Source organism: Acanthopagrus latus, chromosome 17, assembly GCF_904848185.1.
Source record: "Acanthopagrus latus isolate v.2019 chromosome 17, fAcaLat1.1, whole genome shotgun sequence".
Classification (NCBI taxonomy): domain Eukaryota; kingdom Metazoa; phylum Chordata; class Actinopteri; order Spariformes; family Sparidae; genus Acanthopagrus; species Acanthopagrus latus.
In genome coordinates this window covers 7,771,669-7,785,874 of record NC_051055.1, presented here as the reverse complement: position 1 = coordinate 7,785,874, position 14,206 = coordinate 7,771,669, and the positions used below count along the sequence as shown (strand labels likewise).

The 14,206-nt window shown below is 40.8% G+C and overlaps 1 protein-coding gene across 2 annotated transcripts in view; it reads left to right on the top strand.

The window, feature by feature from the left end:
- bckdhb (branched chain keto acid dehydrogenase E1 subunit beta) overlaps positions 1-14,206 on the top strand; it is a 53,620-nt gene that overhangs the window by 1,751 nt on the left and 37,663 nt on the right. For both annotated transcript variants that reach the window (XM_037074793.1, XM_037074791.1), the window contains exons 3-7: positions 553-621; positions 5,058-5,191; positions 7,230-7,385; positions 9,969-10,077; positions 13,113-13,210. In XM_037074793.1, the coding sequence (XP_036930688.1) occupies positions 553-621; positions 5,058-5,191; positions 7,230-7,385; positions 9,969-10,077; positions 13,113-13,210 (566 nt within the window). The remainder of the gene's footprint in view (positions 1-552; positions 622-5,057; positions 5,192-7,229; positions 7,386-9,968; positions 10,078-13,112; positions 13,211-14,206) is intronic.

The following is a 14,206-nucleotide window of genomic DNA, read 5'->3' as shown; positions in this document are numbered from 1 at the left end:
ATGCTTAAACAGGAAGTGGAATTTAATGCCTGAAAATATGTGAGAACTCTAAGTCAACAAAACATTTCACATTTAAAAGATTTACATTTCCTGTTAATGTATTTAAAGTGTGTGATGCAATCAGATGACTGTATTTTAAGGAAAACAATGATGTAGAAAAATGAATCTTGCGTTAGTTACACATTGGCGTCTTACTGCACTTTAACTTGAAGACGTACACACCAAGTTGGACATAGCCAGGTGTGGTACTTAAATAAATGTGTTAATGTTGAGTTGTATCCTCATAGCAATGAGTCCTTGATGTTAGTCAAAACAGTTTCCTCCTCATGAATATGTCTGAAATGTTGCCTGATCTGTTCTCTGAGCCAATCACAGATGTAGGTCTGACTGGTGTCAAACTTTATCTTAACTTTAGTTTTCTCCTATCTCATGCTGTAACTTTTTAAATATTTGGAATGACATATAGGTCCATATTCTATTCTTGCATGCCAGAACATATTATCCTAAAAAAGTGTCCAATTTAATCACTGACTGTTCTGTGTTGCTCTGCAGTCATCTTTGGGGAAGATGTTGCCTTTGGTGGAGTATTCCGATGCACAGTGGGTCTGAGAGACAAATACGGTAAGATGCTTCAGTCCACTTTGATCCCCCCCCATTCAAAGGCCTCCGCTGCCAAGTCTGATTTATAAAAAAAGAAAAGAAAAAAGTAACCTGTTGTTCCGTCAGCTTTACGTGATTTAGCCACTAGGTGACAGCAGAGTACTGTGAGAATATCGCCACTTCCTCTCACGCAAGGTCACATTACTGTTCACTGTTCACCTAGAGGACCAGAAGGATCTGTTTGCACTCATGTGTCCATTGTAGCAGGGTAGCCTTACAAACCTGATACAGTAAGCTGATATTTCAAGTCGATGCTCACTGCTGTAAGTTTGGTCAGTAGTTATTTTACTCTTAAGCTCAAATTTAGCTTTAATGTGATATGGTGCATTTAAATTCTTCAGCTACAGTAACAGCAAGTGGAAAGTTTGACACTTAATAGCAGAGAAAACACAGGGGTTATTAATTAATAGCAGGAAAAGCAGAGGTGTAATTAATAAGGCAATTAGAGGCTGTATTAGGTAAGACCTAGTATTGTGGCTGACAAACCAGCATATCTTACTGGGACTAACTTGTGTCATTAGCAACACCGTCACACACTTTTTCTGCAGTAACAGCAGAGGTTTTTGCAGTGATGAAGTCCCTCAGGCCTCTTTTTCATGTGTGTTTACGTTTTGCTTCTGAGAATTTGTCAGAGATGTTGTTAAAGTAGTATTCCACTGACATAGTTTGCATTATCTTCAAGGTTAAAGGTTAATGTTTTTCTGGTGGTACTGCAGCGGAGGGTTAGGGTTAATCACTAAATTACATATGGCAGAAAGTTGAAACTGATTCTGCCCTGTCCTCCACGGATCCAGTCTTTCCACCAGGAAGCTGTCGTGGCAGGTATTAGCTTATCACAGATATATCAGAATTGGGATCTGTGTCAGCTGACCAGTAGCAAAAAAACTGCAGTGCAGGAATGCCAAAGGTATCTTGGCGGTCATTTAAAAAACTGTGTCGCCAAATCACTGAACCAGAACACGTTCATTTTTGAACTGTGAAATATCAAATTCATGCTCGCAAGTCTTTCAAGATTTCAGGAATCCTCATCAGAAATGTTTCACGTGTTTTCTCCATCAGCCAGAAATGTATTATAGGGCTGGACGATATATAAGATACAATTGTATTATATTATTAGGCTGTATAATATTATTTTTAGGCTATAATGTAATACACAACGTATATCTTATACACCCTCCAGAGCCTTTTGTCACTAGACATTTTGACCCGTCAAAGCAGGAAAAGCACATTTGCAATTCATAACATTAAAGATTGCTGCATTCCATTTAGGTGAGCTAGTGCTAGGAATCTGGTATTGTGCATGCTCAGTCACTGGCATGGCTCACAAGGACACTTAACGGAATGGATCCCTCGTTTGACAAGTCACAATGTTTGCAGTGAACAGAGGCTGCTGGGCAGGCAGGGGGGTACAGCAGATATTAGGCTGGTTCAGGATGATTTGCGTCTTGGATGGAAAGAGGACGAGACCGGGCGGCGGCGGCGGCGGCAGCAGCAGCAGCAGCAGCAGGGGGAAGTGCCAAAAAGCTGCGATCAAGTCGGACAGCTTTCCAGCAGCCTTCAGTCTGTACAGGAAGACACAGAAATGCGCACATTCTGTTAGATCTCATTCCATTTGATTTAACCTCTATTTTACATAAATATCTCACATAAATCAGCTCCATATCAGTATGCTGCTGTTCATAATTCACCGAAGCAGACATGTCCCTCTCAGACTACGATGAGATGTGAAATATAATAATAGTCAAACAAGAAATACAAGACAATAGTTTTCGTTAGTGATCTGTCAAATATTTATTGTTGGAGCTTCACATCTGAATGCTTACATCCCACTTACCTGAAGTTTTTGTGGTGTTAAATAATTTTTATGGGCAGATTTAAATCGCTCCAATGTTAATACAGACAACAATCGTTATATTGTGTGCTGTTTGGAATATGAATGTGGGCCATTTAGTCTCCACATTGGCCACACAGCATGTCCTCTGTGAACAGAATGGCCAGAAACTCTTCAAAATCAGACAAATAACATAAAGATATCTCTATTTAAGCAAACCAGTCAGTTGTTTGATCAGTCGACAGCCAGGCGTTTGCAGGCAGTGGAGAGCAACTTCACTGCCCGTTTCCAAAAAGTGCAGCCGCCTTGACCCTGTGAGATTTCCAGTGCATTGTGCGTGATGTCAGAGTAAGTTGGGATCGAGTCGGACACAAATCTAACCGCCGTGCATTGTGCAGCAATCGCTACCGATTGATCCTGCGCAGGACTGGCTGATCTCAAACGAGCCTTTCTTGACTTGACTAAGTGGGAAAGGCACAGGTGTTACTAATGATGGCTGTTTTCTCCTCAAGTGTCCCAACGGGCTGTGACACTGTGACAGTGAGGCGGCATGCTCAGTCCCAAGACCATGAAAATGACGCGTCCAAATGGAGTTCAGCCATCACTGATTTTTATTATTTAGACCTGTGCCTTTCCTACTCTAATGTCTCAAAATGTCTTCAGTGAAAAATGCTTACTTGCTTTGATGTTTGACCCACAAAGCGCATCTGCACTTTATTACGTTAGTTATTTATGTTTCTTCCCAGTATTAGTCAGTGAGGATTTTCCATTCAAAGGAAGTTGGCCGCTCCAGTTTGATTCTGTAGTTGACAGTCGTACAATAAAGATGAATGTCTTCGGGGACAGAAATAACCAAAACATGGTTATATCATTAAGCTTTCTTTCCCTATAAAATGCTGTATGATATTGGCATTGCCAAGATTTAGAAGAAGAGAAGTTAGTGGTTGTAACCAATTTCCCCCAGATTTATTGATAATGTCCAATATTTTGATCAAATTGTTTTATTTTTTCTTTGCAAATCCTGGAAAAATCTGGAAAAAAATTTTTTTTAAGCTTTCGAACAGCCCAGTATGTACTCAGCTAAATTCTCAGTAAGGAAACTGTACTGACTGACTGATTATTTTTCTTGGTTATCATTTTATAAAGCAGTATAAAAGGGTAACATGTCAGTAAATTATCCTTCTTGTTTTGTGTCATTTTTGCAGTTTATTTAGTATTGTGTTTTATGTCCACCAGCGAGGAATCTCAGGTCCAGCCTACAGTAGCTGGCTTTGCCTTTTGTTTTCATTGACGTCAGAAATGTTGACCTTTTTGGAGGGGGATCATTATTTTCCATCTCATCCTCGTGTACAATGACGAGCGCAAAGCTGTTTTTATCCCCCTCACTACTGAAAGGCATGGTGCACACTTGTGCCACCCACAGCCATTATACAGAACAGGGGTTAATGCAGGGCCAGCTCCGTATGAATGGCTTTTTACGAGGAGGATGCGTTCACCTCGGTGATCCAGCCCCTCCACTGCTGGCTGCTGGCTACTTCTGAGAGCCTTTTCTCTGAAAACAGCAGCGCGCATTGACTCTGTACTCTGACTAGCTCTCCGGCTCGCTGGTTTGTGTCTGTGTTGTTTTCACCCTCGGTGTCAGACTATACAAGCTGCTGTCTATTTAAATATGTATTTGAGACTTCACAAACAACACAAAGATGCCTTTGATAGTGACACATTGAGTTATTTTACCATCCCTTTGTTGTAGATATGTTGACTTTGTGCTTAGTGCTTTGAAAACACACACACACACACACACACACACACACACACGTTAGTTGTCACATATGTCACTTTCACGTGGAGCTGCATATTTGAGGTTGGCTTCAGTCTGAGCTGCCTGGCACTAAATTTTGATCACTTCATTGTTCATTCCTGTGAGGGTTTGTGGCACTGTGGTTACTAATTGAACTCTGTGAGCAGAGCAGGGCACATGAGGGCAGTTTCACTGGTGAGAAGCACACTTCCCAACAAAACAGAAAAAGACTGGATTGGCAAATACACAAAGAAGAGGGCAAAAATAACACTTACGACCCAAATTTAGCCTTGCGGCTCCTTTTCAGATTACAGGGTGGAGAGTGGAAAATAGTTCTCTTTTTTCTTGTATTTTTACTCCGTGGGGGTTGTGTGTGGATGGCAGGCTTGGTTAGCACCAGCTGAGGAGGAGTCATCAGCTTGTCGCTTCATTTATTTTATGACTGCATGGCATTTTAAGAGAGGGTATTCTTTGCAACCTCATCACTCAAGAGTGTTCCGTGGGCCCTCGCTCTGTTATCAGAACAACCCCGCTGTTCCTCACACACCCTCTACAACTGTGGTCAGTGGTCCCAAATAAATTATTAAACACTGTGAGCTGTTCAGTATTCCCTGCATACGTAGTGGCTGTCACACTTTTAAACCACTTTTCTTCACTTTTCTTTCTGTGAAAATTGATTAGCTCCTTCACCCAGTGGCCTCCAGTTGCCTTCTTCTACTAGTTCTGCAGCTTATTTTTCTTCCCTCCTCTCTTCTTCTGTCTCCCCAGGCAAGGACAGAGTCTTCAACACCCCCCTTTGTGAGCAAGGGATTGTGGGATTTGGTATCGGCGTAGCAGTTGCCGGTGCCACAGCCATTGCTGAGATCCAGTTTGCTGACTACATCTATCCTGCCTTTGACCAGGTAAGAAGGGCTGCAACTTTAGAATACTCTCGTTATCACTTACACTGTCAGTAGCTGTCTCGATCCTTTTGTTCATAAAATGTCAAACTGGAAAAACAAAAAAAAATGCACATTTAAATTTCTTAGAGCCCAAGGTGGCTTCTTTTGTTTTGTGTGCTGAGTCCAAAGAGATAAAATTTACTTACAAAATATTCTTCTCATTCAAACTCTCACAACACACTTTTTTAAATTTTTCTTTGAAAAATGACAAAAACATTGGTTAATTGGTTAACTGTTGCAGCACTACAGTTAAGGCACACTGTCATTGTCAATTACTTACTATGGCATAATAATAAGGTCAGTGTTAGACGATAGAAACACTTGGAAATCAAATTGTCATTTATAGGCCTCTTCAGCTGTTTCAATGTAACCTTGTCCAGGTGGAACCACTCATAGCAGGAGAATCGCTGGCACTCTGTAGGTGTTTGGTTGGAAGACAGCGGGTTGGAATGAGGGAAAGTACGCTGACGTAACTCACAAGACCTGCCTTTTGCATCAAAAATCCCTCTTGTCAGTGTCAAAACAAAGGATAACAGGATTCACTGACATCATACAGTTAGTGTTAGAATCAGCACGTCTTACTCTTTCCAATGATGGCTGTTTTTTTCTGTTATCTGTCTGAATAGATTTTATTTAAAGGAGCTCATAATAACTTCAGTATATGTTCCGAAAATCATCAAATTAAAGCCTTTTCTTCTGTATCAAAAATGGATGCAAGTGAGTACCGTGGCTATCTGGGTGACTCCATGGCAACATTCTACTTACTGCTTGCATCAGCCAAAACATGATGACAACTCTAATAGTAAAAATCTATGCACATTAATCAGAAATGGAGTTAGAAGTAAAAGAAAAACATCATCGGTTGGAAGGCTAACAATATCTTATCTCCACTTTTTACGGTACCACGCGCATTTTAGATAATGGCATGTCTGAGTGGCCTCCTGAAATCAAGTGTACTGCAAGCTGAATGAAAGCAGGAGAAGGTGGAAGAGCTGTGGCAGATAACATGCACATGCAGAATAAACACTTTGGATCTTGAGTCGAATTTGCATAAAGTGATACGTGTATATCTACATGCAATACAATGTTCAGAAAACACTTGGCAAAGAAAGGAAACAAACTCCCTTTGCCGGCTGGGCAGCCGCTGATGTTTGTGATATTATTTATTTTCTGACATGAAGGTGTTTGATAAACAGACCTGGTGGCGTCAAGTGTTTTGAATTCAACAATCTGTTAAACAAAAAGCAGCCAGACATGAGACATGTCCTCCTCCTGTGAGTCTTTTCTGTGGAAGATTAATGTGGCATTGACGGGCAGAGCGGGACAGTGGACGCCGTGGCTGTTCCACCATGCATACATGTTGACATGAGTGTCATTCTGTGTATTCTTGCCCTCCACAAGATGGATGTGAATCCCTGCTATGTCAAGGCAACATGAAAGCGAATATGTGATTATAGAGCCAGTTTATAAGAGACTCCTGCTGAGGCGCTGAGCAACAGTAGATAAAATCTGTTGTCGGCCTTGAGTGGGCTTCATCTCTCTCCTTCTGGGCTCTCGCTTAAAATGATTCGGTCCAAACTGACCAGAGAGAGACATAAAAGCTGAATTAACAGCCCACCTGAGTTTCAGGGAGGAAAACTTGGGACACCTTTCTGGAGGAAGCCCAGTATCAGAAACTGTAGAAGGAGGTAAAAGAAACCAGAAACTTGAGGTGATTTTGCTCGTTAAAAATGAAATAGGGTTTTTAAAAACTTGAAGGAGAATAGCAGAAAGAATGGCTCGTTGCATGAATCCACCGGTGTGGTCTTTTATTTATGAAACTGAAAGAAAGCATCCTGTTTTCCTGTTTCGTGAAATTTATCTACATTTGACCAGCGTAAAGAAATTGTTGTGCTGTTGAAACTACCCTGGTATCCAGTAATGATCAGCTGAGTTGCATTTCCATGTCAACTGATAATGTGCGGTTGTGTTAACCTAAATCATTTTGGTCTCCTTACAGATAGTCAATGAAGCAGCTAAGTACCGCTACCGTTCTGGCAACCTGTTCGACTGCGGCAACCTCACCATTCGGGCTCCGTGGGGGTGTGTCGGCCACGGATCACTTTACCACTCGCAAAGCCCTGAGGCTTTCTTCGCCCACTGCCCTGGCATCAAGGTCAGCCATGGAGTTTATTACAGATGTTGACTTGGATTTGTTCCCCTTTTTATTTCTGTATGTGCAATTCTGCTCCCAAATATATTTAAAGGCACTCTGATCTGATGGCACTGGCAAAGCACTGTCAGTTCTGCCTTGCAAAGGCAAAACACAGCCACCACATATTTAATATGGTTGAAATTAAAACATACATTTATATATATACTTTGATATATTTTATGCTAATTAAAATGCCATCATGTCATAGAATTATATAATCACCACTAGTTTTAGATTAGTGGTAACTAATAGCTAAACTAAGTCAAAACGCAATATCCGCCATTTGGCTGGGTGGTAACCTCACACTGCCAGCTATAGTTAGAAGGCTAAATAAGGTGAAAGCTAGCTTGTGGAATATCTGTGGCATTCAATAGCTTCTTCTACAGACATGTTGGTTATTAAGCTTGTTATTCTACGTGACAATGTAAAGTCACAGCTTAAAGGTCACGCTAAATCAGTTTGTTATGAAGAAGAAAAATACTGCCAACTCGAACTAAAGCCGGCTAGCTCAGTAGATATTAGTAGCAAATTGTTTGTCTCTTGTGAATCTCGTGTATTTTTTCATTGCCAGGCTAACCTATTGAAATGGTAAATTCATAAATTCATGGATAGTATCAATTTCATTATGTATTTTATTGGACGAATGGAAACTTAGAAACATAGAAACACATAAGTGGATAAGAATGCTGTGACAGTATATGCTGTCTGTAGATGCTGCTGTTTCTGTGAGTGCTCTGTAAAGAATGTCCACATGCAGAGTGTAGTGTCTGCTTTTTTAAACATTGTTTGGGGTCTATTGCAATATTTATAGGGGGAATAAAATAATCTGACCAATCACATATAATATGAATGCATTATAATCTTTCCATATGTTTTCAAGCATGAGAACCTGAAACCTTTTTTCCTCAGCTTCACTGTTTCTGTGGTTACTATCAAATCAATCACAGTGGAGACTTCCTCCTTACATTTTATGATTTGTATTTGTTACAAGGCCCCAGTTGTATTTTTTTTTGTAACCTTTTCTTTTTTTACATTATCTGAAAACTATGCTGGAAAAAAGATCCTGGCAGGTTTATTGTTTTAAGAGTGGGCTCAACAAACATTACAGGTGGAGATTGAACTACTATCTAATCTTCCCTCACATAATTTCCCCCAATAAACAGTAATGTTGCTCTGAATGAACAGAAAACCTTTTGTTTGTTAAAATATATCAGTGTTATAGTTGTATTAAGTAATTTAAAGGCATAAATGTAACATTTGCTGATAGATTTGAACCATAGAACTACAGTCTACTGAGGCAGGAAGTGAAGCAGTTTTTACTACAGTGCTCAACATCCCCACAAAACATCTTACAAACACTGGGGGCATGACAGGGTGTTCTTAGTTAGTCATTTTTTTGTCGTGTAGCAGCTGCCCCATTCAGTATGATGTAACCGAACAAGCTTTAGGGCAGCTTGAATAAGAAAGGTTGATACAAATCAGTTGGCGAATGACTTTGTTGCGCACCAGTCTAGTGACAACTGTAGCAAATAGCTGTCCAGTCACACAAATTTAGTGTACACTAAACAGCCTGCGTGCTTTAGGCTTGTACAAATGCAGGAGAGATCCTGATACTTGAAGTTTGTGTGTGAGACCTGAGGAGGGAAATGATTCTCTCAGACATAGATGGTGGCATAGCATGTGCTAGTAAACAAGTCTATGTTTAAATGTCGAGATACAACATCCCTCCCTGCTTTCCTTTTTTTTAAAGCTTAGCATACATATAATCATCATCATCGTCAAAGTTTCTCACACGCTACAGACCAGGAATGACTGTATGGTTTACAGCTACAGTTCATCCACTGTGAGTGAGTGTCGCTGAGAGCAATAAACATGTTGTCTGCCTGCAAAGGTCAGGCTGATGAATGTTAATCTTTGTTTAAACTATCAGCTCTGTGAGCTCCATCTGTGGGTCGGACCCAACTCACAGCCTGACAGGCATGATTCAGCTCTGGCCCAGTGTTGCCAGGATACTCTAATTCTAAATACCATTAAGGGATATAAGATCTGACAGAACTAAAATGACGCAGAAAAGCAGCGATAACTTAAGCAGTTGACATGAAGAGTCTTTAATCGCTTTCACTGTGTAGTTTCAGAAGTTCTTTATCATAGTCCTCATAGTTATTTTTTTTTATTTTTTTTTAATAAAAGTTAGAAAAAAGGGCTCAACTTTCATGAGTAATGGATTAATTAATGTGAACAGTTCTCATCACAATTTCCAGAGCCCAAAGTGTTGTCTTTGAATTGCTGCTTTGGTGTCCAAAACCCAAAGACTCATCATAAAAATCAAAGAGAATCAGCAAATCCTCCTATTGAAGAAGCTGTAACCAACACATTATTGGCAGTTTTGCTTTAAAAATTACTTCATCGATTTTCAAAATGGTTTTCTGTTAATTGACTAATCGTTGCAGCTCTAAATAAGATTTGGATCATTTTCAGTAGCTGAAGTGAAAGTTGTCTTAACATAAATGCTGGGTCTAATAAATTATATTGTGTTGTCCTCAGGTTGTAATACCTCGTAGTCCAGTTCAGGCCAAGGGGCTGCTTCTCTCCTGCATCGCCGACCAGAACCCCTGCATATTCTTCGAGCCCAAGATCCTGTACAGAGCAGCAGGTGAGCTGGATTCTATGTAAATCTCAGTCTGAAGTTGACGTACAATTAGCACATGTTGGGTTTGTACGTTTGTCCCTCCTGATGTTCAGCTTCCATTATTATCATGCCTCGGTGGCCCCTGATCCGTGTGCCTCGTGTCTTTATTGAAAGCAAATGTTCTCCCTTGTAGGCATGTGAGGAAAGACAAACAAACAATATGACTGACTGCAAACAATGTGAGACCAGCAGCACCACAAGTGTGAAGCAGACTGTCTAAATGGGCTGTGAAGTGTTGATAGTGCCGAGCTGAATCCTCTCTCCCTCCCCTCCCTGTGTGGAGGGAAGAGTGGTTGGACATGAGGCCAGTAAGCTTCAAGCAGGCGGCTGTGCAAAAGATGTCCAGAAATGTCCTAATAAACCCTTAACAGTTGTTGGCAGCTGTTGCAAAACATTGCTTTCTTAGTTGGATGATAATAATATGAAATCTGTGATTTACACAGTGTTGGAGGCTTGAAGATGATGTTGGAGCTCTTTTCTACTAATGAAAGACAGACACAGAACAGATTGGTACTACCAGCCTCAAACAGAGAGAAAGTTTTGTTAGTTTCTTCATTTGATAAGAGCCAGAAGGTTGTGAAATACTATAGCCCACACAAAGTGTTTCAACTGTTGCACTCAGTTAGTGATTGTTGTCCAAAACATTTATAATATTTTAGTGCCGTCTGATATTTAAACCACCTAACGAATCCAGCATTGTTTTTTTTTTTTTTTTCATTTTTCTTTCTTTAAAGACAGCAAAATTCTGTTGCACATCTTTTTGTTTAAAAATAAAAAAAGAACTTGTGCACCAAAAAACGTAACTCTCCCCTGATAAATTATGACTTGTTTACATCATTTCATGGATGCTCCTGCTCGTGACGATGCAGGATGTGAAAATTGACGTTGTCTTCCTTGACTGAGCTGTAGCAAAAACTAGCTTTGTTAGCTAGCCTGTCTATGAGAGTCTGTGGGTCATGACTTCTGGAGAGTCATTGCTGTTGATTTTTACAAATGTATTTTATTGGTGCTTTCAGCACCACAAGCTCAAAGGGCCAGTACCTCCATTATATTCAAGGTAGACATCTCTATGGCTGATTTCTCAAAACTGTGCCTCTCTCCCCAAAACAATCTACATGTATAAATGGCACTACAGATATAAGGGAAAATATGTGTATGTTAGAACTTTGTGAATGTCTTTAATAGCTCACAGTTGTTGAGGCCTAATAATCTATCAACAATGTGTAAGATTTAGGGGCTGTGAAAGAACTGACCAGTTATGATTATGTGTGCATATGTGTTGGAAAAATATATAGCACTGAGTTGAAGCAAGTTGTTAGGTGGGAAATGTAACGCGAGAGTGACTTCTGAGTTTAATTTGGTTCATCAGGACAGCCGAGAGCAGGTGTGTGTTCTTGGCAGAAGTTTTATTTACTTGGTTGACATGGATCGTGTTTTATTGGCCCCTTGGGGAGTGACGAGATGGTACATAATACATAATGCTGCAGACTGTACGTGAGGGACGCCTTGCTTGAAATGTCATGTCTTGCAGCATTTTTTCGATGGACTGAAGCCAAGGTATATGACGAGATATGGATCAGTCAACACAGAGACGTGTGTGTCAGAGGTCCTTACTGACAACATTAACTGAGGGTCAGTTTTGAAAGCTGTGTGACAGATCCTTCATCCCTCTCACACTGGAACGTTTGGTAGTACTGGTCGCCTTTGAGGAGTTATTATGATATGTTAAAGGGGGCAGCGCTCTCATGCCAGGTCCACATGCCTCTAATGATCTCTGCCTGGATTATGAGGTCATATTTTAATTGCAGCAGCCCCTCTTAGGATATAAACCACACATTTGTCTCATCGAGGCCATACTGTTTTGTGAGGCCTGAGATTCCACTTATTAAACCATAACCCAGTTTTCATAATTCAATTTTAACGTTCTGCAAAATGCTATTATTCCACTCAAACGGCCTATTTTCTGTCTCGTCTGGAAGCTGAAACCAGGAGTTGCATATGATTCACCCAAACCCTTCATGTTGTTTTAACATAGTGAGTCGCCGGGATGGGCAATTTTTCTTTCCTTTACGGCTTGAAAGGATCATGGAAGTCATTCAAGGTTTCCAGAGAGGTATCAAACCCAGTGTCTCCCCAGAGTATGATTACGTTGCCTAATTGTAATTTGGACTTTATGCATTGCCATGTAGGAATGTTTTCAGCCGTTTGGTTCCCCCAGAATCAAATCACACTCTGTGCTTGGGGTGTTTTGCAGCCAAAGCTGTAATGGTAAATGGTTCAAAGATATTTAAAGTACTACATTTGGTGATTATATGTTGTGTCTGGACAGTATAAATATTGCTAATAAGCAGCATGTTTAAAAGTGATGGCAGTTTGAGTTTATGATAAGTTTCTGCGTTGTAATGATTTCCATAGCTGTGCTTCAGCTTTCCAAGGCATTATTAACTATTATTCAAACCATATACTTACATGCACTTTGTCTTGGACTTTGGTTCAAAGAGAGGCTGGCTGCGAGGGCCTCCCTTTTTGGAATTATGTCCTGTTTTTGTGGCCCCTTTTCTGACTGATATCCCATCCCACCAATGTTTTGTTGTCAGGATTAATCAGGGTTATAGGCCCATAGCTGGCAAAAGCTATCATTAGGTCATGCATTAGATTGTGCTGATAAAAGCACACTCTGTCTCTGGTGAGAGATGAGGTTCTGGAAAAAAGCACAAAGAGGCATTTGAAATGGGCCAGATAAAATGTTCTAGAGTAAGAGTTGGTGTTCTCTGCCGGTCCTGTCATTTCACCAGTTTGTCATCTAGTGTATTATTTAGATGCCCGGTCAGTTTGTGAATATTTCTCATGAAAACCACAGGGTGCACAGCGAAATGATTAATGAATGTGTTCAGAATGGACCATGGTTTATTTCGCATGTGAGCTTGCATGTAATGTGTTTGCACATAAGCACTGAGCGAATATTAATTTTGTTATTGAAAATCTGTGTGTTTCCTTAGTGGAGCAGGTTCCCGTGGAGGCCTACACCATCCCACTCTCGCAGGCCGAGATCCTACAGGAAGGAAGTGATGTCACCCTGGTTGCCTGGGGGACACAGGTAGGCGGCCCCCGTGCATCACTGACAGACTCTGGGTGACCTGAACAGTTTAAAATTGTCATCTATCTTTGGATCATTTTCCATAGCCACGGGGGGAAAAAAGGAGCCCAATGTCGTCTCCACTAAATCATGTTTAAAGCCACAGACGCAAGCAGTGGATTAACTTTAAGTCTAACACAAGCCCCCTCTTTCCCAGCATGGCCTCTCGGTCTGTGGCTTTATTTGCCCAGACATTTCCACAACGTCAAGGCTCTCCATGTGATAACACTACATACAGTATATGCTGCTTATATTGTTGTCTTCCTTTTCATCCAAGAGATTTTATTTTCTGTAGCTTGGTATCAAGGTGCCTGTAACTCACCAGGAGACATCCCCTTTCGATTGTCCAGAGCCACTTTAACCAGCTTATCCAGGTCGAAATGTTCCCTGAGCATGGGAGGGGGGTCTGAGGGCTTTGAAGGAAAACTTCTCCATCAAAGCCAGTATTACTGTTGAAGGGTGGACAGAGAAGAATGAAGATCCAGTAAATCAGTGGAAAGCGTGGCTCTCCTCTCCCTCATCATTACTCACCCCGTCTGTCAGGCCTGTGCGAGGAAGAGTAAAGAAAAACAACCTGCGAGTGGAGTTAAAGGAAGAGTGCCCAGTCCTCTGTTTCCCCCCAAAAAAGGGTTTCCCCCTCTTCTTAACAGCCTCTTAATGTTTCCTCCCTCAGAAAGATCCACTTTATCTGCTGCGTTTAATGTAATGGCAGCATCTTTCCATAATAAATACTTAGAGTTATTGAGCTTTTTTCTTAACTTGAGTCCAGGGCCGGCATCTTTCAATCTGGCTCGTCTGTTGACAAGTCGTCTAGTTGTGATGATTCAGATTTATCATAGCATTTCTTATTTAAAGCAGCCAACAATGACTGCCAGTAAACACGGACTCTGTGAACTCAAGTAATTTATTACACAAATGGTGAATTAATAGGAATGACTTGCACGCAATGTTTTGAGG